General features: G+C 43.6%; 1 protein-coding gene across 2 annotated transcripts in view; it reads left to right on the forward strand.

Moving 5' to 3' along the window:
- Positions 1–21,937, forward strand: part of ILDR1 (immunoglobulin like domain containing receptor 1) — an 81,855-nt gene that overhangs the window by 26,060 nt on the left and 33,858 nt on the right. For both annotated transcript variants that reach the window (XM_030203967.1, XM_030203968.1), the window contains exons 2-3: positions 2,457–2,627; positions 12,083–12,232. In XM_030203967.1, the coding sequence (XP_030059827.1) occupies positions 2,457–2,627; positions 12,083–12,232 (321 nt within the window). The remainder of the gene's footprint in view (positions 1–2,456; positions 2,628–12,082; positions 12,233–21,937) is intronic.

Below are 21,937 nucleotides of genomic sequence, written 5' to 3' on the forward strand. Positions count from 1 at the left end.
AGTAAGATGGACTTGGGGAAATCCACTGCTTATACCTGGGATAAGCAGCATCAAATCCGTTTTACTGTTTTGGGATCTTGCCAGGTACTTGTGACCTGGATCGGCCATTGTTGGAAACAGGATACTGGACTTGATGGACCTTCGGTTTGTCTCAGTATGATCATGCTTATGTTATTATGCTTTATTTTAGAAATAGGCTTTGCAGAGTGGTAGCAGAGAGCTCAGTGTGTGTAGCGTTTACTTTTCATATCTAATGTACTGTTAATGATGGCAAACATTCATTATCTAATCAGTTGGGCCCTGATAAGGGAAAAACCACAATGTGACCAGGTTGGTTTAAATAGCCCTGGATGGAAGGCTTTCAGGCAAGACCAGATTTAAGATATTGGTACCTATAGGCAGGCCCGGAGAGTAGCGAGGATTCGACCCCAGAGATCACAGGGGGATCTGACTCCTTTTTAGGCCAGGATTTTTGGTAGCTATGCATAAATCTGGACCTATTTTCAGGAGTCCCTGGACCAGAACTGGGCCACCAAGCATTCCTGCTCCTCGAAAAAAATTTTGCAAAATTCAGCATGAAATGTGTGTGACACAAGGTGCATGCCTCTTGTCAGGGTCACTTCCAGTTGAGGGATGTTGATTTCAGGGACAGCTCAACCTATGGAGCAGGTGAGGCACTGGCTCAGGGTGCTAAAATCCCAATCGGTCTACCTTCAAACTCCTAGAGGGATAAATGCTGGACTGGGATTTTGGCGTCCCTTATCACCAGCACTCTGAGCTTTGTGCCTCACCTGGCCCAGCAAGATGGGAGATGAGAGAGAGGGGAAGATGTTGGATCACAGATGGGGTGGGGGGATGGAAGGGAGAGTTACAAGATTGTGGGGGGTTGCAAAAATTGGCTGAGTGTGGCAGTCCCTTGAGTCAGTCCTGGTTGACCCTTGTTGGGATACAAGTCAGCACCTCTGGGTATCTTCCTTGGTAGCAAAGATTTAGTAATCCTGCACCTGGAATCTCAAAGATCCAGCTGGTAGCTAGCAGCGGGGACTCACTTTGTCTTGCCAGAGTAGGTGACATTTTTTCTTAGTCTTCTAATTACTCTATTAAAATAAATCTCTAATCCTATTCATATGCCATGAAGGCAAATTACATTTCTCTGTAGTTATAAATATCTCTCATTACAGGTAGCACACCTAGTGCTGCCGAACATAAGACTGTGTAGAATTAATTTTGCATGGGTTTTTCTTTCATTCTGTACCTATGAGTAAAAGCTTTAATACATCAAGTTCTAAGAATGCTGCTCTTGAAAACACAGGGGGATGGGGAGGGGAGGTTGTAATTTTTCCTCTGAGTCTCCTCTGCTTTTTATTTGAATTCAGCTTAACCACAGATGTGTTGAAGTATGTCAGGTCTCTGTCCCAGCTCCTGCACCCCCTCACCCAGCATATCCTTCCAGTCCTGCCCTACTGGGGGCCCATGCGGAAAGCTTTACCGTGGGTTTAACCTGGTTTTACTGTGAATTATACTGTCCGAGCAATGCAGAAATGATTTCAGCATGGGTGTTAACCTGCATGGAAACCATTATTGCAGACCACATTAAAATGCACGGTGATGTAGTCAATAACAATTTCGCAGCCATGCAGAAAAAAAAAGATTTTGACGCGGGTTTAGCATGGGAATCCTTTTGCCAGATTGACCCCTCCTGGTGTATGGCACCACAGTTTTGAAGGTGCGACTACTGGAGGTAGGAGCAGGTGGACATTGCTCTTGTCTTATTTTAGGTATGGGTCTTGGGGGCCTGGGAGGGGGTTCCCACTAAACACCAGGGCCCCTTTTTTACTCAGGTCAGGGGATGAGGGGGTCAGTGGGAGGGGTGTCAGTAGACATCAGGGATATTTTTTAGGGGTCGCCACAGGAGGAGGGTTGGTCATGTGGGGTGGGTGCTGCTAGACACCAGGAATAATTTTTTTGGGGGGGGGGGGGGGGGAAGAGATGTTAGTTTGTGGGGCGGGTGTTTGTCAGGGTATGGGGGCAGATGCAAAATGCCACAGCATGCTTGTGTGTGTGTGTGTGTGTTTTTTTTTTTTTTAATGTCACCCTCCTTGTCAGTGCCTGAGCCAATCACTGCTCGGGCCTTGACAGGAAAGATGACATTTAGCAATGAGCTGCAGCTTTCTGCTGTGATTTTAACGCTCATTGATTAAAGCATGCCGTGGTATTTTGTAGTGCTAATTTTGTAGTACAGTGAGAGTTCTACTTTGAGGCTTTCAGCATGGACCCCTGGGTGTCTGATACACTGGTTATATTATGAAGCTGTGTCTTAACTCCTGCGTTGCCAGCACATGCCTCTCTTCCCCCCCCCCCCCCCCCCCCCTTCCCCCAACCCCAGCCTGCCTGTGCTGATGCAGTGTTTCTGATGTAGTGATGTCAGGCTTTGAGCCACATCTTTTTGTTTGCAGGATGTCTCTCCTTGATGGTGACGGTTCAGGATACTCAGCGTTACACGTTACTTTTCTCCAGCATTGTACTCAAGTGTGATTACAGCACCTCTGCTCTGGTGGCAGACGTGACCGTGACCTGGCGCTTCAAATCCTTCTGCAAGGACCCCATCTTCGACTATTACTCTGCCAGTGAGTATGGCTTTTGCTCTACAGCTGCTCCAGTGCTGTCTTGGGCAAAGCTCCTATATCCCTTGTGCTCTGTCCCTGAAAGTGCAGAAACTCATAACTGCATCTGATCAGGGCCAAATGAAAATGTGAGAAACAGCTATATCCAAGCCCAGCACCTCTCACCAGGGCTTGGACAAACCAAATATAAAAACATAAGAAATGCCCTGCTGGGTTCGACCAGTCTCTGTCTCTGACTGTGGCTAATCTGGGTCATTTGGAGATAAAGTACCCAGTAGATTTATTCCCTGATTTATTTTGTTTTTTATTTATTGGCATTAATTAATTGCCTTTATGATGAGATTCACTCAAGGCGGTGTACAGTAGGTACAGTTTAACATAAGACTTACAATTTTGTTTAACAGCACAATAGTAAAATGACCAAATATAAACATAAATGCAATCAATGGAGTAAACTTGGACATGGCAAATTGAAACCTAATAATAGGACTAACATGAAACTGTATCAAAATATACACATTTAATAGTACTGTAGAGCAATCATGTAACTGAAATATGATAAATGTCAATACAATACAAATGATACCATAATAGACAGCATGGAAGAACATTCAAATAATGTAGTTAAGATGCTGTTGCTTACACACAGTGTTAAAAGTTAATATTCCTACCTTTTATCTAGCTAGCTTTTTTTTTGTTGTTTGCTTTTTTTGTTTATTTTATTTCAGCAAAAATATAGCACACAAAAAACAGAGTGGGAGTGGTATCTCCCCTTCCTTCCTCCACCCCTTCACCTCTGTTCCGCATTCCCCGATTTTACCTTCTTTTTACGTTTTTTAAAAGTCAGCAGCGATTCCCATACGCTGCCCTGCTGCCGGCACCTGCCTCATCCATTTACTGCGGCCGCCTCTGTGATGTAATTTCCTGTTTCCTCAGAGGTGGCTGCAGTAGAGAAGAGGCCAGTGGCTGCGGCAGGGCAGCATGTGGGAATCGCTGCCGCCGCCGTTTTTTAAAAAACATAAAAGAAGGTAAAATTGGGGAAGGGGGAGATGCTAGAACTTCCGGGGGGGGGGGGGGGTGCATCTTAGCCCTGCCTCAGTCAGCATCTTGTCTTGGCCACCCCTGCTTGTACTTAGCTTAATGTTCCAAAACATCTCAGAAGTAAAGAGATGTCCCTCCAAAAGTCTACCAAAAAACACATTACTAGCGGTCTTCTTGCCTTATTATACCTTTTATTAATGGATCCATCCTCCAGAAGAAACTTGTCCAACCCAATTTTAAACCCAACCGAAATTACTAGCCTTCAGAACATCCTGAATTCCGGCCGGTTTGAAAGGGTAGCTAACCATTTCCTGTTAATTTGTTCCACATTACTCAGGATTTAAAACCCTCTATTCTATCCCCACACAGTTATTTCATCTCTCAAATTGACACCTGCAGTGTGAGGGATTGCAGAACAGAGGCAGAATTTGCAAGCATGAGCTGTTCACTCTCTGCATGGGGGGGGGGGGGGGGGAGCATATCTATCTGTTTGCTGCTTCCTAGGTATCTCCTGCTGTTTTTCTTCAAGAATGAAACTGATTACAGTTTAATTACCATGCTCCCTGGTGCCTCCTCATTCTCAATATCTGCGATCTGTGTTTATGGAATTGTCTTTCATGAACTGTATGATACGGCAAAGTCATGCAGCCCCTTTCGATTAGGTGTCATGTTCACTGTGTAATATTCCAGAATAGCACACAGCAGGCCATCATCATGTAACCTGTTAGCTCAAAGTTATCTGGTGCATTTTTGCATTGTTTTAGCAGTCCACCGGTGCTCTCAGATCAGATCCATGGCGCACAAGGGGTCCCGTCCCACCATCTCCTTTGTACTTCTTTGCCCCTGTCCTGGTCCTGAAACTTGCATAAGAATTTCAGTTCTACCAATTTTGGAAGTGGAATATTTAATTGATAGGCATGGTAGGTGATCACTTGCCATCTGGACTTTGAAAAACATTGCACTGAAAGGCGTAGAGGCAGCATTTGTCAGGACCCAGAGCTGAACACACAGAACAGTCTTACTGTTCTATGATAAATGGCTTGTACATCTGCAGCAACCTTGGAAAAATAAGCCCCCAGTGGAGTTCTCCTTCAGACTGCCTCTCTCTCCACTCCCCTAACGCTGCACTTCCCGGCTGGTGTTTTCTGACATAAACTGAGCTTGATGAGCAGAAATCTTTATTTTTTTCACGCTGCTGTCCTGGCTTCCTCTTTGTTCTCTTGTCTAAATGTCATTCTTACAAGCTTCCCATACCAGGACTGGTTCCCTTTGGATAATGGTACTCGGGATTTGAAGATGTCAGAGCCTGAAATGGCCTGCCAGCTGAGGTGGCAGAGGTAATCACTCATAAAAACATAGAAACAGAAAAAATGATGGCAGATAAAGACCATGCGGCTTATCCAGTCTTCTATCATACCACATGCTCCGCTCTACAATCCTTTCCTCTCCTATAGAGAGATTACCTGTGCTTCCTCGTGTTTTCTTGAATTTAGATACCATCCTCATTTCTGTCACCTCCACTAGAAGGTTGTTCATATGTCTGTCACTCTTTCAATACAGACGTATTTCCTGGGAGTACTCCTTTCATCATTCTCCTATAAACCCCTTGTTCCAGAGCTGCTTTTCCCTTGAAAGAGACTTGCCATATCACAGAAGTATTTAAAGACCCTATATTCAGCTGGTGGCGATCAACGTTCGCTGGCATTATACTCAGAAATTCAATGCCAGGCGATGTCCAAGCTCCAGCGTTGAATTTCCCAGGTATACAGAGCCAGTGCTTAACCAGATATAAAGATCTGCATAAAGATAGGACTGCTTTTTATGTGGTCCTATTTATGCAGTTAACTTTAGCTAGTTAAGTGCTGATGCCATCCTTGGAAAGCCCCCAAAGTGTCCGGTTTCAGCTTGGGCGCTAACTGGGTGTTTTCAGAGGCACTATCTGGTAATGTGCTGCTGAAAAATGCCTGGTTAGCTCCGGACAAGCGATTGAAACAGCAAGAAGTCTCCTCTGGCTGTTTAAATCATTTTGAATATCGGGCCCTAAATGTCTTTCACAGGGATACGGGAGTTCAGGCCTCAAGTGCCACGATCAGGCCATGTTTTTAGGATAGGTTCAAGAAAACAGCAAGGCAGACAATCTGCAGACTCCAAGGTGGAAAAATAACGAAGCAGATCAGTAGAAGATAAACACAAATTTATTGAATGAAAACCAAATGATATAATGAGCCCGACACAGGCCGTGTTTCGCCCAGCAGGGCTGCATCAGGGGCTATATAATGATCCTTTAATTGTCAAAATATGTACAGGAAACTGAAATCATGGAAAAATAACAAAGCAGATCATAAAGAGTGACAACGTCATGCGAGGGTGCATGACGGGTTTCACGTTGTCACTCTTTATAATCATTCAGTTTGTGCTGTTTTTTACCTTATAATTGAGAACATCCATGATTTCAGTTTCCTGTACATATTTTGACAATTAAAGGATCATTATATAGCCCCTGATGCAGCCCTGCTGGGCGAAACACGGCCTGTGTCGAGCTCATTATATCATTTGGTTTTCATTCAATAAATTTGTGTTTATCTTCTACTGATCTGCTTTGTTATTTTTCCATGTTTTCAGGATATCCTTAATATCCATGAGAGAAATCTGCATACAGTGGATGTAGTATCTATGCAGATCTCGCTTATTGATATTCATTAGGGATTTGCGGCACTGATGCCTGAGCTCCTGCCTCCCTGTTTTACCATACCTCCCCTGTCCTGCCTTTCTTCCAAAATATATATATTGTCACCTGTAGAGGATGCTCTTCTGTGCTTTAATCCAAAAGATGGGGATCCCAGGATTCCAGTCTTCAGTCTCTACAGTGCTCTTGCCAGTGGGCGTATCTGCGTGGGGCCACAGGGCCCTGGCCCCCCTACCGCCGTCAACCCTCCCCTCCGTCGCTTACTTTTGCTGGCGGGGGACCCCAACCCCCGCCAGCCGAGATCCGCTTCCTCCTCCGAGTCCTACCTTTAAAAATATTTTTTCAGCTGGCGGGGGACTCCAACCCCCGCCAGCCGACCCGAGATCTTCTTTAACTTTCTTCTATCTTCGTCCTCCGCGTGGCCGACGTGTTGCTGCTGTTGTACAAAGCTGAAATCCAGTTTCGGAGTCTGATGTCGCAGCACGTTACGACATCAGACTCCGAAACTGGATTTCAGCTTTGTACAACAGCAGCAACACGTCGGCCACGCGGAGGACGAAGATAGAAGAAAGTTAAAGAAGATCTCGGGTCGGCTGGCGGGGGTTGGAGTCCCCCGCCAGCTGAAGAAATATTTTTAAAGGTAGGACTCGGAGGAGGAAGCGGATCTCGGCTGGTGGGGGTTGGGGTTCCCCGCCAGCAAAACTAAGCGACGGCGGGAAGGGAGGGGGTGTCCAGCAATGGTGGGGGGGGGCAGCGGGGGGGGGGGCTAAAATGTGCCCCCTCCCTCTGGCTCTGGCCCCCCCTACAGCTGGAGTCCAGATACGCCCCTGGCTCTTGCCCTCTCCCTCAAGTGCCTCTAGGCCTTTTAATATTGTTATAAAATGTTCACGTTCCTTTCAATAAGTAATATAGTACCAGTTCAAGAATCTCCAGTTCATCAGACTCAAATATGTCTCAGTCCAGATTGAGTAGCCTTTATAGAATAGCACATAACGCCAATTCTTGCGCCCAAATCTGGACGCCAGAACTTACACCTGCTGAAACCAGGTGTAATTCCTGGTGCCCAATTTGGGTGCATATCCCCGATATTCTATAACACTGCGTGCACATTTTTGGAATCCCCCCCCTCTTGCTTTGCACACTATGGGATTTGGGTGCGCAGTGTTATAGAATAGCATGTAGCAAGATGCACACGCAAATCCCTATTGGTGCTAATTAACATCAGTAACAGTGCACAATTATTGCTGTTAATTGGCTCATTAACCAGTTAAGTATTGCACGCTTCTCAGGATCGCGCCCAAATTTCAGTTCCCAATTTTGGGCACCATATATAGAATTTGGGGAAATATGTGCGAACAGTGCACCCTGTTTAAGCAAAGCGCACATTTTAGACTAGATTCAGTAAATGGTGCCCAAAATTAGGTGCCGTTATTATCCGCATTAAGCTTAGTATTCTTTAAAGGGTGTTTTGTGCAGAGGACCTTTCGTAGAATATTGATTTTGTGCACAAGCATTTACGCCTGCCATAAGCTGGTATAAATGCTCTGGCAGTTAGGCATGGAAATGCAGGAATTCTGTAACATCATACCTAATTTCTGGGAATGTCCCTGACCTGCCTATGCCCCTCCCATGGTCACACCCCCTTTGAATTGCATGCTATGAAATTTAGGCGCACAGGTTATAGAATAAGGCATAGGGCAGATCTGTGTGCAAGTCCTAATTACTTCCAATGAAGTGTTAACACCAGTTATTGATTACGTGCAGATCCAGGATCCGTATCCAAATTTGGGCGATCTATACAGAATCCAGGGGGGGGGGGTGTGTGCATAGTGTGCACTTTTAACTGTCAGTGACATTTGTTTTAAATGACTGCCTATCCCTACCAAATTGTCACTGATAAGGCCAAAACGTTGTTAAATGTTTTTTGCACTCTTTGCCACTCCACCACCCACGGCAGATGAAATATCAGTACTCCTTGGACATCACTGTTCACTTCTACCCACTGCTTAACTTCCCCAAGCGGCCAGTGTATTCAGTTGGGCAGCACATTAATGTTTTCTCAAGTTGGCTACCTCCAGTCCTCCTTCCTTTTTGAAGAGAAACATGGTGGGTCTATCAACCCATGGAGGACATTTGTTCCAGACAAACCAAACATGTTTTTCTGTAGGTTCTAAAAAAACTGAGGCAGGACTTATAATGACAGTGTTTGAAATAAGTAGGTCAGCTTTGGGAGAAGCATCATCTTTACTGTTTCAGTCTTCCCATGCTAGGACATGTTCAACTTGGCCCACTTCTCTAACTTCTGTGACAGTTATTAATTAAGGGATTATGATTCACCAAGAGCATTTTATTTCTATCCCTTGTCAGGTGCACTCCTATATATTTGAGAGACAGGATTACCCATTAGAAGGGAAACTTTGCGCAGCTCATTTGCCCTGCAGCCCAATGGACATTTATGTTCAGGATTTTGCCATGAGTACCTTAAAACCTCACATACCCTGAAGGCCTGAATCCCACAAGTCATTGCTGCATGGGACCTTTCTGGTTCTGAAATTGTAAAGAGCACATTATCTGTGACAAGTATTCTTAATCTAACATCCTTAGACCTGACACATGACTACTTTATTCTTTTACACTAATGGTTGTATTACCCTAGCAAATATGAGTAGTGACAGGGGGGCAAACCTGCTGATGTACCCCCCTTTATCTCAAAGGCCTGTGTGAGGGGATCATTGTAAAATACCTTGATCTAATTCACATAGCATGGGCCTAGTCTAGCTCTTCCAGGACTTTAAACATACAATGCCAGTATATTTTGTCAAAGGCCTTCTCTGCATCCACAGAGAGTAGGAGTAAAGGCACTTGAGTGTGATAGGCTCTTTATTTTATCTGAGGCCTGGCATCCCACTGCAAACTTTGACTGGTCCTTATGGATCAACTCTGGGATTCTGCCAAAACTAATAATTTTGTGTCGAATCCTATTTTTTTTTATTCATGAATTATCATAATTTCCACCAGCCTCATAAAATAAGGGCGCATATTCATATTGTCTACAGAGTTAAAAGATTTTACACTGGCTCAAGCAAAAGATGGCTGAAAGGTTTTTAAAATTTCACTGTGAAACCATCAAGGCGTGGTGCTTTACCTGTTTTCATAGATTTAATGGCTGCCTACACCTCCAATTTTGGGATAAGCCACTAGATTTTTTTGCCTGATCCCTTGTTAGGCATTTGGATGTCCTCCAAATAGCACTCAGTCCCCTCCCAGCTGGCCTCTTGTTCAGGAGTGTAGAGTGTACAAATCTCATTCTAATGTTTTCATCTTTGGCTAATAACTCACTCTTGTAAGTTAATCCTTTGAGCCAGCAGTTGACTGGTTTTTCTGCCAAATTCAAAGTATTTTTGGCACACCTTATTCAGAATGAACTTAACCTCCTGTATTTGTATGGCATTAATGAGGCAATTCTATAAGGAGCTGCCAAAAATTAGACAGCATGTAATCTAGATATGTGCTATTCTTTGATAGTGTGTGCTTTGTAGGTGTGTCTTCATGTGGTGGAGCACACATACATGTAATTTCTAGACTATTATAAGTTAATGCATGTATCTCCCAAATCTAGGTGAAGTATTTATACCAACTCTAAGTACACGTGCCTAAACAGGTATGTGCATATCTACCCAGATATATTAATATTCTATAAAGGAAAGTAGGCGCCTACTTTCCTTTATAGAATAGGCTGCAAATAGGCACTCTTTAGATGCCTAAATATCAGGACTAACATATAATGAACATCATAATTCAAAGTCCATTCTGCCCATCTGCACAACTTGCAGGGTGGTCTTGCGCTGAAAGTCAGTAAGCCAGAAAGCTCATCATCCCACTGCCTGTCCCCTCCTTGGCCTGCAACTCTTATATATGAATACTCTTTGAGATTGACTGTTATTTGAACCCATCACTATTGCTGCAGTAGTCTCTTCTGGTTCTAATTCACCTCTCCACAGTGACCCCATGGCGTGTATGACTAACAGTTAACAAGAGGGACTTTCCATTGGAGTAAGAGTAACATGGTTAGGTATCCATCTTGGTGGATGACATCACCAGTCTTCTCCTGTCTATATTCTTTTAGAATTGTGTCTCCAAAATTGTACACAGATCTCCAAATGAGATCTCAGCAGAGATTTATACAGAGACACTTTCAATGCCTTTTTTCTTGCTGGCTATTCTTCCCCCGATGTACCCAAGCATCTTTTTGGCTTTTGCTGTCACCTATTTGGCCACTTTAGGATCATCAGATATGATCACCCCCAGATTCTGCTCTCTTTTTCAGGCATAGAAGAACTATTCCCAAAACAGATTTTGTTCATGCTTGGGACAGATATGGAGGGCAGTAGTAGGCAAAGGATTGTGACGTCAAGTAGGTGGCATGGGGGAGGAGGAATGTGGTGGGCTACGTTTGGGAATTTATGTGCGCATCTATCCAATGTGAATGAATGTCAGCTGGGTAAACTGGGTTATCAAATTAAAAAATAAAACCAAAAACAACTTTTGATCATATTACACCCATCTTGAAAGATTTATCTTGGCTGCTTCTTGATTGTCAAGTGCATTTCAAACTCTTCTGTTGTTTTGTGCCCTAAACAGGGCCCAATCTACTTATAGACGTTACCTTTTGAACCATCTAGATCTTTATATTCATCACAACAAAATTTACTGCAAATTCCAAGAGAAATTAGATTTGTGACTACCTCTACCCATATTTTTGGGTTTATGGATGTCAAACTTTGGAATGGATCCCATTCATTTAAGAAGATTTAAATGTTTAGTAAACATTTAAAGACCTGCTATTTCAGAAATGTTTTTGGTAATAATAAGAGTATCTATGGTTTTATTATGAATGGTTAGAGGGAAATCTGTCCATTGTAATTGTTCTTTTAACTTTGTAAAGTGTTTTCTATGGTTTGTTATTATGTTGTGTTTAATTTTATGTACAATCTTTATATACATATATTATAACCAGGGGTGTATACGCGCCAGACTTTGACTGGAGGGGGTCCAGAGCCCGAGGTGAGGGGGCACATTTTAGCCCCCCCCCCCGCCATGCCGCCGCAACCCTCTCGACCCTCTCTTCCCGCCGCCAACCCTCTCCCACCGCGTACCTTTGCTGGTGGGGGACCCCAACCCCCGCCAGCCGAAGTCCTCGGCCACGCGATGTTGCTGACCCCCCCGCCGCCACAACTCTCTCGACCCCCCCCCTTCCCGCCACCAACCCTCTCCTGCCACGTACCTTTGCTGGCGGGAGACCCCAACCCCCGCCAGCCGAAGTTCTCTCCTCGCCACAGCGTTGCTTGCTGAATGATCTGATCAAGTTTTTGTGCGTGTGTCTGACGTCCTGCAGAAACTTAACAGATCATTCAGCAAGCAACGCCGCGCAGCCTGAAGAGAGAACTTCGGCTGGCGGGGGTTGGGGTCCCCCACCAGCAAAGGTATGCAACGGCAGCGGGGGAGGGTTGGCGGCAGGAAGGGGGGGGTCGAGAGATTCACGGCAAGGGGAGTCCAGGGCCAAATCTACGGGGGCCTAGGCCCCCGTGGCCTCATAGTAGCCTCATAGTAGCTACGCCCTTGATTATAACTTAGTGAGGCCTTTTCTCAAAGTATCTTGGTTTTTTTCTACTGCCATCATTTACTTTGTTACTTTGTTGTTTTAATTTCTCCTCTCTTCTCCCCAAATCAGCATATCAGGCAGCTTTAAATCTAGGCCAGGACCCATCCAATGACTGTAATGACAATCAGCGGGAAGTGCGCATCGTCATTCAGAGACGAGGACAGAACGAGCCCATGCTGGGCATGGATTACAGGCAACGGAAGATCACCATTCGGGACCGTAAGTGACCTGTAAAGGAGCAGGAAACCAGTCCACTGATAGCTTCTGCATTATGTGCTTAGGGAGGCCTGCCATAACAGTGACGCTCATGTGTCAGACAGCTGGAGTTAAGGGTTGGGCTGGAGCCCAGTATCAGTCAGTGGGTATTTGTGAGCTGTATTTGCTAACACCAGTAAAATTGGCTATGAGGGTCATATGGGGGGTCATAAATTTAACATCACTGATTTTTAGTTTTACTTTCCACAGCATGTATGGTAATATTTTACCATGTTAAGTGAGGGCTGTAGAGCCTTGGGTAAGCACAGCCTACAGGGTAACTCTTTGGCATTCTTTTTTACCTCAACCCAACTTGATTGAATCTTATCTTCCCTATCCCAATACAACATTTTGTACCTATCCCATACTGGATTTGGCGAATGCCTTCACGGTATTATGTAAGCCACATTGAGCCTGCAAATATGTGGGAAAATGTGGGATACAAATGTAACAAATAATAATAATAATGTGCTTATGTGACATTCCCAAAAATCTATGCCTCTCATCGAGTGGGATGGGGAAAAAACAGTATGGTTTCTCAAAGCAAAGGGCCCCCAAAATATCTCCATGGCCCTGTGGTAATGTCTGATTTTCCTGTTTTGCTCAGTGAATTCTATGTCCCTTCTTCATCTGTGGCTTGGCTCTGCAGGCCTTTTGCAAGGTGACTGTGGAGTTCTACTGCCACCTAATGTTGGATTTGATAAACAGCAGACAGTAACAGTTGTAGAGAGATCTGATGGCCTGTGAAGGATCAGGAGAAATGTGGCTATTGTGGCTTCTGGCAAAGTTCGGGGACGTTTTTATGGATATCACTAAGAAAAATTATAAAATGCATCAAAGTGAAGACTGAAACAGACAAGAACCCCAACTTCCTTCTGCTTATCCTCCCCTCTGGTCTTCCCTCAGTATAAAAGAACCACAACTAGTGCCCACCAAAGCAAGTTTGATTTTGTTGGAAAGTTAAATATTGCCAGTCTCTCAAAGGTTAGTGATGTGAAGTGGCTCACTATTGCAGAGTCTATTTCATATTGCTATGCAAGAGATCAGGATTCAGTTCCAGACTTGGTTGACATTTTGTAGACCAAGTGGGGCTGGAAATATCACAGAGTCTGTGCTCTTAACTGCTGGGGGGAACTTCAGGACCTTCTCAGCACTGACAGGAATATTAGGATCATCAGGTTAACCCAACAGACTGGTCCAGTCTTGCTTTACCCAGATTATCTCTTTGTGCATACAATGGAGCAGAACAGGGCCTGGGGGAGGTGAAAACCTTAAGAGAGTTGCTTCTGTCAGGCTCTAGTCAGTGTTTTCATGAAAGTATCTAGTTCAGGTTTGTCTGTGTGTCTTGTCAGTCTGTCTTGAACGGATTGTAAGCTGTAAGGCAGAGGTTTTCAACGCAGTCCTTGGGGCACACCTAGGGGCTCATTTTCAAAGCACTGAGCCTCCCAAAGTTCCATAGAAACCTATGGAACTTAGCCTCCCAAAGTGCTTTGAAAATATGCCTAATTGCCTGTCAAGGTTTTCAGAATATCCCCATTGAATTCAATGAGGATATACTGAAAACCCCAACTGGCTAAGTGTGCCCTGATGCTACCTATTATGGATCTTATGATTCCCAGCAACTACTGTCCCTTAAGTACCTGGTCCTTGTACAGCTGAAGAGGAAACATCCACCATTTGTGCCGATTATCAGTCGACTTCAGCAACCGGTCTAGCGATACCCATGCATGATCCAAAATGGCGTAAGGCCCTATCTCTACCTTAACAAAAAAAACAGCACCATGGGCCTTTAAAAATGGAACACAGTTCTTTAATGAATGAGCCTTGACAAAAAGACCCGACACAGGCCGTGTTTCGGTGACTAGCACCTGCGTCAGGGGTCACAGTGATGACATGGAAAACTTGGGGAACAACTCGAATATATTCCTCTACAATATATTATTCTTTACCCCACGTCTCATATAGTAAAAGCTACAAAGCACCAAGGCACTTTCACTTTCTGTATCCAAAATAATATTGCCATTTTGAGGGGTGAATAGACCCTGAGATAGCGTTAAAGTTATGTTTGAGTATAAATAGCTTATGAGTAAATTAAGGACTGATTCAAGAAGGTAACTAGGGCAATTATCAAGTAGGCTTTGAGGGTCATTTCAGATAGAACGTCTAAATCAGAATTTGGACGTTGAACAGGAAAGAAGGTCATTTTCGAAAAAGATAGACGTCTGTCTTTTGTGTTCCAAAATGCTATGGACGTCTTGTGATTTGGATGTCCTTTTTTTTGGTCCGTTTTTGAACAAAAGACTTCCAAATGCAAGACATCCAAAACAGAAGAGGAGTGGCTTAATGGTTAGTGCAGCGGGCTTTGATCCTGGTAACATGGGTTCAATTCTCACTACTGCTCCATGTGACCTTGGGCAAGTCAAATGCCCAAGGGGCATTTTTGGATATGACACCTAAGTTTGAATTTGGACGTTTTTTGTAAAACATCCAAAATCAGAACAGGAAAGGTCATTTTCTACAAAAAAAAAGTCTATCTTTTTCTTTTGAAAATGCTGTTTGGAAAAATGTTTTGTGATGTGGGGGAGTAAGGGGAGGTGATCCCTGATTCCCTCCAGTGGTCATTTGGGGCAGTTCTTATTATGGAGTACAGGAGTAGCCTAGTGGTTAGTGCAGCAGACTTTGATCCTGGGGAAGTGGGTTCAATTCCCACTGCAGCTATTTGTTATAAAACAGGTCTAGCTCAAAACATTTAAGTTTTAGTCTTGGATGTTTTTGTTTTGTTCCATTATGGCTGAAAGATGTCTAAGTATTTACTACTACTACTATTTAACATTTCTGAAGCGCTACCAGGCGGAAGATAAGATGCGCAGCAGAGTTCTGAATGGATTGAAGGGGGGTCTTATCTTCCGCCTAGACCGATATGCTCATATCACCCCTCTCCTCAAGTCACTTCACTGGCTTCCGATCAGGTACCACATACAGTTCAAGCTTCTCCTTCTAACCTACAAATGTACTCAATCTGCAGCCCCTCACTACCTCTCTACCCTCATCTCCCCTTACGCTCCTACCCGTAACCTCCGCTCACAGGACAAATCCCTCCTCTCAGTACCCTTCTCCACCACCGCCAACTCCAGACTCCGCCCTTTCTGCCTCGCCTTACCCTATGCTTGGTATAAACTCCCTGAGCCCATACGCCAAGCCCCCTCCCTACCCATCTTCAAATCCTTGCTCAAGGCCCACCTCTTCAATGTCGCTTTCGGCACCTAACCATTGTACCTCTATCCAGGAAATCTAGACTGCCTCAATCTTGATTGACTGCACTTTTTGTCCTTTAGATTGTAAGCTCCTTTGAGCAGGGACTGTCCTTCTTTGTTAATTGTACAGCGCTGCGCAACCCTGGTAGCGCTTCAGAAATGTTAAATAGTAGAACAGCAGAGTTCTGAACGGATTGAAGGGGGGATAGATGGTTAAGTGGGAGGCCAGTGAGGAGTAGGTTGCAGTAGTCAAGGCAAGAGGTAATGAGAGAGTGGATGAGAGTTCGGGTGGTGTGCTCAGAGAAGAAAGGGCAAATTTTGCTGATGTTATAGAGAAAGAAGCGACAGGTCTTGGCTATCTGCTGGATATGGGCAGAGGAGAGGGAGGAGTCTTAGGAACGCCCAAGTCCTATCTTGAATACACCCCTGGCATGCCCCCTTGAGATTTAGACATCCTTCTGATGGACTTCAGAGAAAGACTTTTAAAAATAGGTTTCGAAAATGCTGATTTTGATGTCTTTGTGAGATAAACGTCCAAATGCAGACTTATGCCACTTTTTGGACGTTTTTCTCTTTTGAAAATGAGCCTGATTGTGATTTAGTGTATTTGTGATGCAATTGACCCGTAAGTGGGTGAAAGGCCGACCAGATTCTGTCTGCTTGGGAGCATAGTGGTGAAGGATCATATAGATTAAGAAAATGATCTGTTGATGTTAGGAAGTAATTTAATTCTTGTCTGATTTTAGTTATTTTCTTCTCTAAATATGATGCCAATTAATCAGCTGTTGGAGTGGGTTCATTTGTAGTAGTTACAGGTTGAGTATTCAATAGCTTATTTATAACTGTGTAAAGTTTTTGTGGATTAACTGTTTTTTCACCTATAAGCTTTGAATAGTAAGTGGTTTTTGCTTTGATAATCATGCCTCTTGTATGACTTTAGGAGTTTTTTTTCCCAATTAGTCCATTGTTCATTGGATTTGTTTTTGATCCAAATCCTTTCTTATCTTCTACATTTATGTTTCATTAGTAGGAAGTCTTCGTTAAACCATGGAGATAACTTCTCTTTTGGTGAGGATTTGTTTGTAATTAGTGCAAGTTCATCTAGAATAGTTTTGCAAGTGTTGTTCCATTGTTGGATGAAATTAGTAGATGGATTAGAGGAAAGTAAGTTACTAAATTGTTTGTTTGACCAAAATTTTGAGGGGTCAATTTTACCCCTGATTTTGAAGGTATGTGATGTGTTTAGTAGGCTTAGATGAATGGGGGGATTCTTTCCAGTTTAGCTTGAAAGAAATTCTACTATGATCTGATCAAGGTATTGGGAACCATTGTGGTTCAGATATGTGAGTTAATAGGTTCTGTAAATTTGGTTACTAATGAATCTAACTGATGTCCTTTGATGTGGGAGGACATTCCATTGAAGAGTGAGAATTGCCAGACATTAAGGAAATCAAGGAATTGTTTAGTATGTAGATTAGTAGCATTTTCAAGATGTAAGTTGATATTTCCAATCATAATGATATTTCATTATTGACACATATGTTAGATATAAATTCAGTAAGTTCTGCATCGGCCAAGTTCCAGCTATTGAGAGGACGATGTAGTAATAGAAGGCAGATAGATTTGGATATGGAATTGTCTAGAGCAGGCAACAATTTCTAGATTAGAGGTTTGAAATTCAGTAATGGTTTTTACCTGGAGGAATGATTTATAAATAATAGCTAAGCCATATCCTCTCTTTTTGACTCTGGGGAAATGAAGAATGGAGTATCCAGGTGGACATATGTCTAGGATTGCTGGATCATCTTTTGCGTGTAGCCAAGTTTCAGAGATAAGGAATAGACCGAATTGACCAGTTATCCAATCTTTAATTATTTCGGTTTTGTTGACAACCGAGCGAGCATTGGTATAACCTATGGGTAGGGGCAGGTAGGAGTGCTTATCAGTAATTGACAATGGGACTTTAGTGAGCATGCATTTGTTGTGTGAAGTTTTTGAAAGTTTTTTGTTATGATACTTAGTGGGAAGTGTGATATTTGAACCATTATGAACCAGGTATCGAGATTCTAAAGAAAAGGTTTATTTTGGTATCTGGTAGGTAACCCATATGGATAGTGCCTATGGGTGTATATCACAGGGATATTATAGATTAATTCAAAAGCATTGGTGAAATGACTTGTGTGTCTTGATAGAAAGAGTAGGTAAAGTAACCAGTATAACAAGATTTTTAGCAAACATTATACAGCATTCAGAACAGTGATTTTATTATTTATTTTTGGTAACTGTGCATAATAATGTGAGGTAAAGATGTGAAGAAACAATGTTGATTCCTAGTGATGATAGAAGGTATCAATTCTTGCAAACCAAAACAGACAAGGAATGGTAAGAAATACTGTCTGTGTCAGACTACAGCGTTAAAATGACTTGAATTAGGGGTATGAGTTAAACTAATTATACATAAATGAGTTAACAAATAGTAAACTCACAGTCATTGGTGCAAGTCCAAGTAGCAGGAAATGATGCACTTTGATATTCTGCTATTGTTGACTGTCCGTTCTTAGGTCAGTGGAATACATTTGCATTTGTCAAGTTACTCTCGAAGTTGCTCACAAAGGGTATCAACTAACAGACCTGGTACAGAGTACTTTCAAAGATGCTGCCGAAGTCACGCACGAAGGGACGAAATCCTCAGCAGTAATAGGCAGATTCAAAGTTGATATCAACTGCTCAGTGCACCTTCTGATTGTTTTGTTTCAATGCAGTGGTAAAGAAAGGTCCAGTATAGTCTCCGAGATGGACTGGGGCTCTGAACTGCAGATAGTAATGATGTTTAGAGGGTGTAGGGTGGATATGATTGCCATGATATTCTTATGCACCTTATATTCTGAAATTCTTATTCTGTTAATGTGAATGTTGTTGTAACATATTGTAATCCACATTGAGCCTGCAAATGGGTGGGAAAATGTGGGATACAAATGCAGCAAATAAATAAATAAATAAATTTTGACACTTCAGTAGTTGTGTTCAAAGAGGATAGGAGACCTTATTAGGTACTAGAATATGGGACCTTCTTCTTCTGAGGGATCACACCTTGATAAAGTTCAAAGTTGCTTTGTGCGTTTTATGGAGATATAAGGTCAGTTTCAGAAGCTATTTAGTGGCGCAGTACAGCTGTCTGAAAATTGCCCAGCGTACAATGCAATTCAGCTGGGTAAAAACAAGTTGGCACGGAGGCATAATTAGTCAGGGAATGGAAATAATACATGTGGGGCCCAATGTTCAAAAGGGTTTAACCAGGCAGGAGACTCGACCGATTTAAAGCCTAGTGTGCTGGCCATCTGCTAATATTCAGAGGCACTTAACAGTGGCATATCCATTCAAGGAGTGTGTGTTGTGTATTCACCCCATGTCAGACAGTTTATCTGCATTCTCCGCAGTGGAGGGCAGGAGGGAGAATGCAGATAAATTGTCTGACATCTCTCGCTTCCCTTCCCAGCCCTGCAAAGCTCTTTAATTTTTCCCACCCACCCCCTCCACTCCAGCCTTCAAATTACCTCCGCTCCAGTCTTCACCTGAGCAGCGGCAGCAGCACTCATAAGCTGCCTGCGCCTGCACTGGCGCTTTCTCTCTGAACCATCCCGCCCCTTCACAAAACAGGAAGTTGAGTCAGAAGGGGCAGGACGGTTCAGAGTAGAGACTTGCACGGGAACGAGGTTTGCGGGAATCCCGCGGAACCCGCGGGATTCCCGCGGGGACGGAAGCAGTTCTGCGGGGATCCCATGGGGACGGAAGCAGTTCCTGTGAAGTTCCCGTGGAAGTGTATGCTGCACTTGCGCCAGCCTCTCACCTACCGAGTACCAAGTTCTGTCTCCTCCTCCTCCTTGCTTTAACAGCACAGATGTGGAAAGCCTCCATTAAGGAGGTGGTAGAGATACAAATGGTGACGAAATTCAAAAAGGCATGGGTGACCACAGAGGATCTCTATTTAGAAAATGGAAGTTATAAAAAACCTAAACTTAAATGGCGGCATGTGTGTGGATGTGTCGTGTGACACTTACATGGTGACTCTGGCTATGATGAACTAGGGCCGATACCGGGAGACCTGTACGGTCTGTGTCTCATGTATGGCAATCTGGTTTTGGACGGGCTGGAAAGGGTTTAGACAGCAACTTTAGTGGCTGGAACATGAGGACAGTTCTGGGCAGACTTTTATGGTCTGTGTCCCGCAAATGAGAAGATGAATAGGCTGGAGTGGGCTTTGAGGGCAACTCCAGCAGTTTGAACATAAGGATAGGGCCAGGCGGACTTCTATGGTCTATGTCCCAGAAACACCACAGTCATTGTTGATTTAATCATGAATTGATAATGATTGTGACTATTGGGCAGACTGGATGGACCGACCCGGTTTTTATCTGCTGTCATTTACTATTACTATTAATCCTCTCTGCTTCCGGGCTGATGCGCAGACTTCAGCTCTGACATAAGCATGAGCATCAGATGTCACCTGACCTACTGGCGCATGCATGTGGTGATCTCTTAGCATACAGTGCCAGTGAATCAGAGAAGTCTTATATGTGCGCACCAGAGTGTTCCAACTTCTGTTCCTTCCTTGCCTGCAGTGCTGCGGCTCAAACCCAGAGACAGAGAGCTGACAGGAATTTTTTTTAATGTACTATTAAATTCTTGTGAGTGAGGACAGGTTAAATTCTTGCGGGGATGGGTAAGATTCCCCCGTGGGGACGGGTTAGATTCCCCATGGGGACGGGTGGGGATGGGTTAGATTCCCTACGGGGATGAATGGGGATGGGTTGGATTCCGGTGGGGACGGGTTGGATTTCTGTCCCCGTGCAACTCTCTAGTTCAGAGAAAAAGTCCCGGTGTGGGCGCAGGCAGCCTATGAGCAGAAGGATACGGAGGGGAGGGGGGTGTAGGGGAGATGTATCCCTCTGTGAAAAATTCCTGTGTTGCTGGCACTTAAGCGGGTAGTAATAATAATATGAAGCAAACGTCAGCGAAAAATCTTATATGCAATGTAATATCAAGCTGAAGACAAAAGAGTTCTAATTTTAAAATGGAGTAACCAAACAGTCTCGCTCCATGTACTTTAACTACAAGTGGCCTGTCGCTTTAGTTTATGAGCCAGTATCGTACTCACCTTGTTATTAAATTCAAAACACTCTTGCTTAGTATGTTTAAAATGTTCTTTAATAGTGTGGAACTCCAAGTTATATAAGCCTAATCTAGTCTTATGTAGAGCAGCCTGGTATTTTGGAGAGCCTCGCCCTTGCTTACAGAGGAGTTCCAAAGAGAGGATTTCATCCTGAAGAGCTTGCTCCTTTTGGCGAGTATCTTTAGAGATATGGGCTTGTTATGAGATTAAATGTCCCCTCATCACTACTTTCAGCACTCCCAGACAGTCAAAGGGGTCATATCTGCAGTATCATTAAAATGCAAATAGTCTAATAAACTCTTCTCCAATCGCTGCAAGTTCATTGGGTCATCGAGCAGGGCATCATTTAACCGCCAATGGGATAGAAGTGCGCCTGTCACTGTGCAAACCCAGATGAACCTTGATAGGAGCATGATCAGACCAGATTTTGGGGTGTATGTCAACTGCATGGACATAACTTACAGAGCAGATTCTTCTAACCATATATCCAACCTAGAGTAGGTATCGTGTGGGAGAATAAAAGGTTTAGTCTCTCTCTTCACCATGTACCTCCCACCAGATATCATGCAGTTCCCATTGTGTGAGGAAGGTGCTCGAACGAGTTGAGAGTTATAGTGAAATCTCCTCCTATCAAAAATATACCCTCTAGATTTTTTTTTCCAGGAGATAAGATAAATGAGTAAAAAAGGATCCCTGATTTTGGTTGGGAGCATATAAAGTGAGGAGAGTCAGCACAAGCTCTTCGAACATCAACCATTAAAAGAAGGTACTGCCCCTCTTTATCTAGAATCTGCTTGCGAACAATCCAAGGGTGGGCCTTAACAGAACATCGACACGGTTGGAGGCAAGATGTATCATAGCATATTTTGCTGTATAATTATGTAAATGCTTATGCTTTACCAAAAGATGTCTCTTGAATAAAGTGCACATCTGCCCCTAAGCGTGCCTCTTTTTTAAAAAGCAAATGTTGTTTACATGGGATACTCAGTCCTTTAATATTGAGAGACATACATGTTAAGTCAACCATATATCTCTCAGATCTTCCAGCGATATTCTTTATTGCCTCACCTCTTTAGTAGACAGAGATACCCTAGAAACAATATCCCTTGACCCAATCCAAGCCAAAAACAATAATACCCTCCCAGTCCCAGTTCCCCAACTCCTCTGCCTACCCTCAAATCCCTTCCACCTTCTTTTGAAACCTGCCAATGAAGACAGAGACACATGCTCATATAGGCATGATCA

Source organism: Microcaecilia unicolor, chromosome 5 (assembly GCF_901765095.1).
Source record: "Microcaecilia unicolor chromosome 5, aMicUni1.1, whole genome shotgun sequence".
NCBI lineage: Eukaryota > Metazoa > Chordata > Amphibia > Gymnophiona > Siphonopidae > Microcaecilia > Microcaecilia unicolor.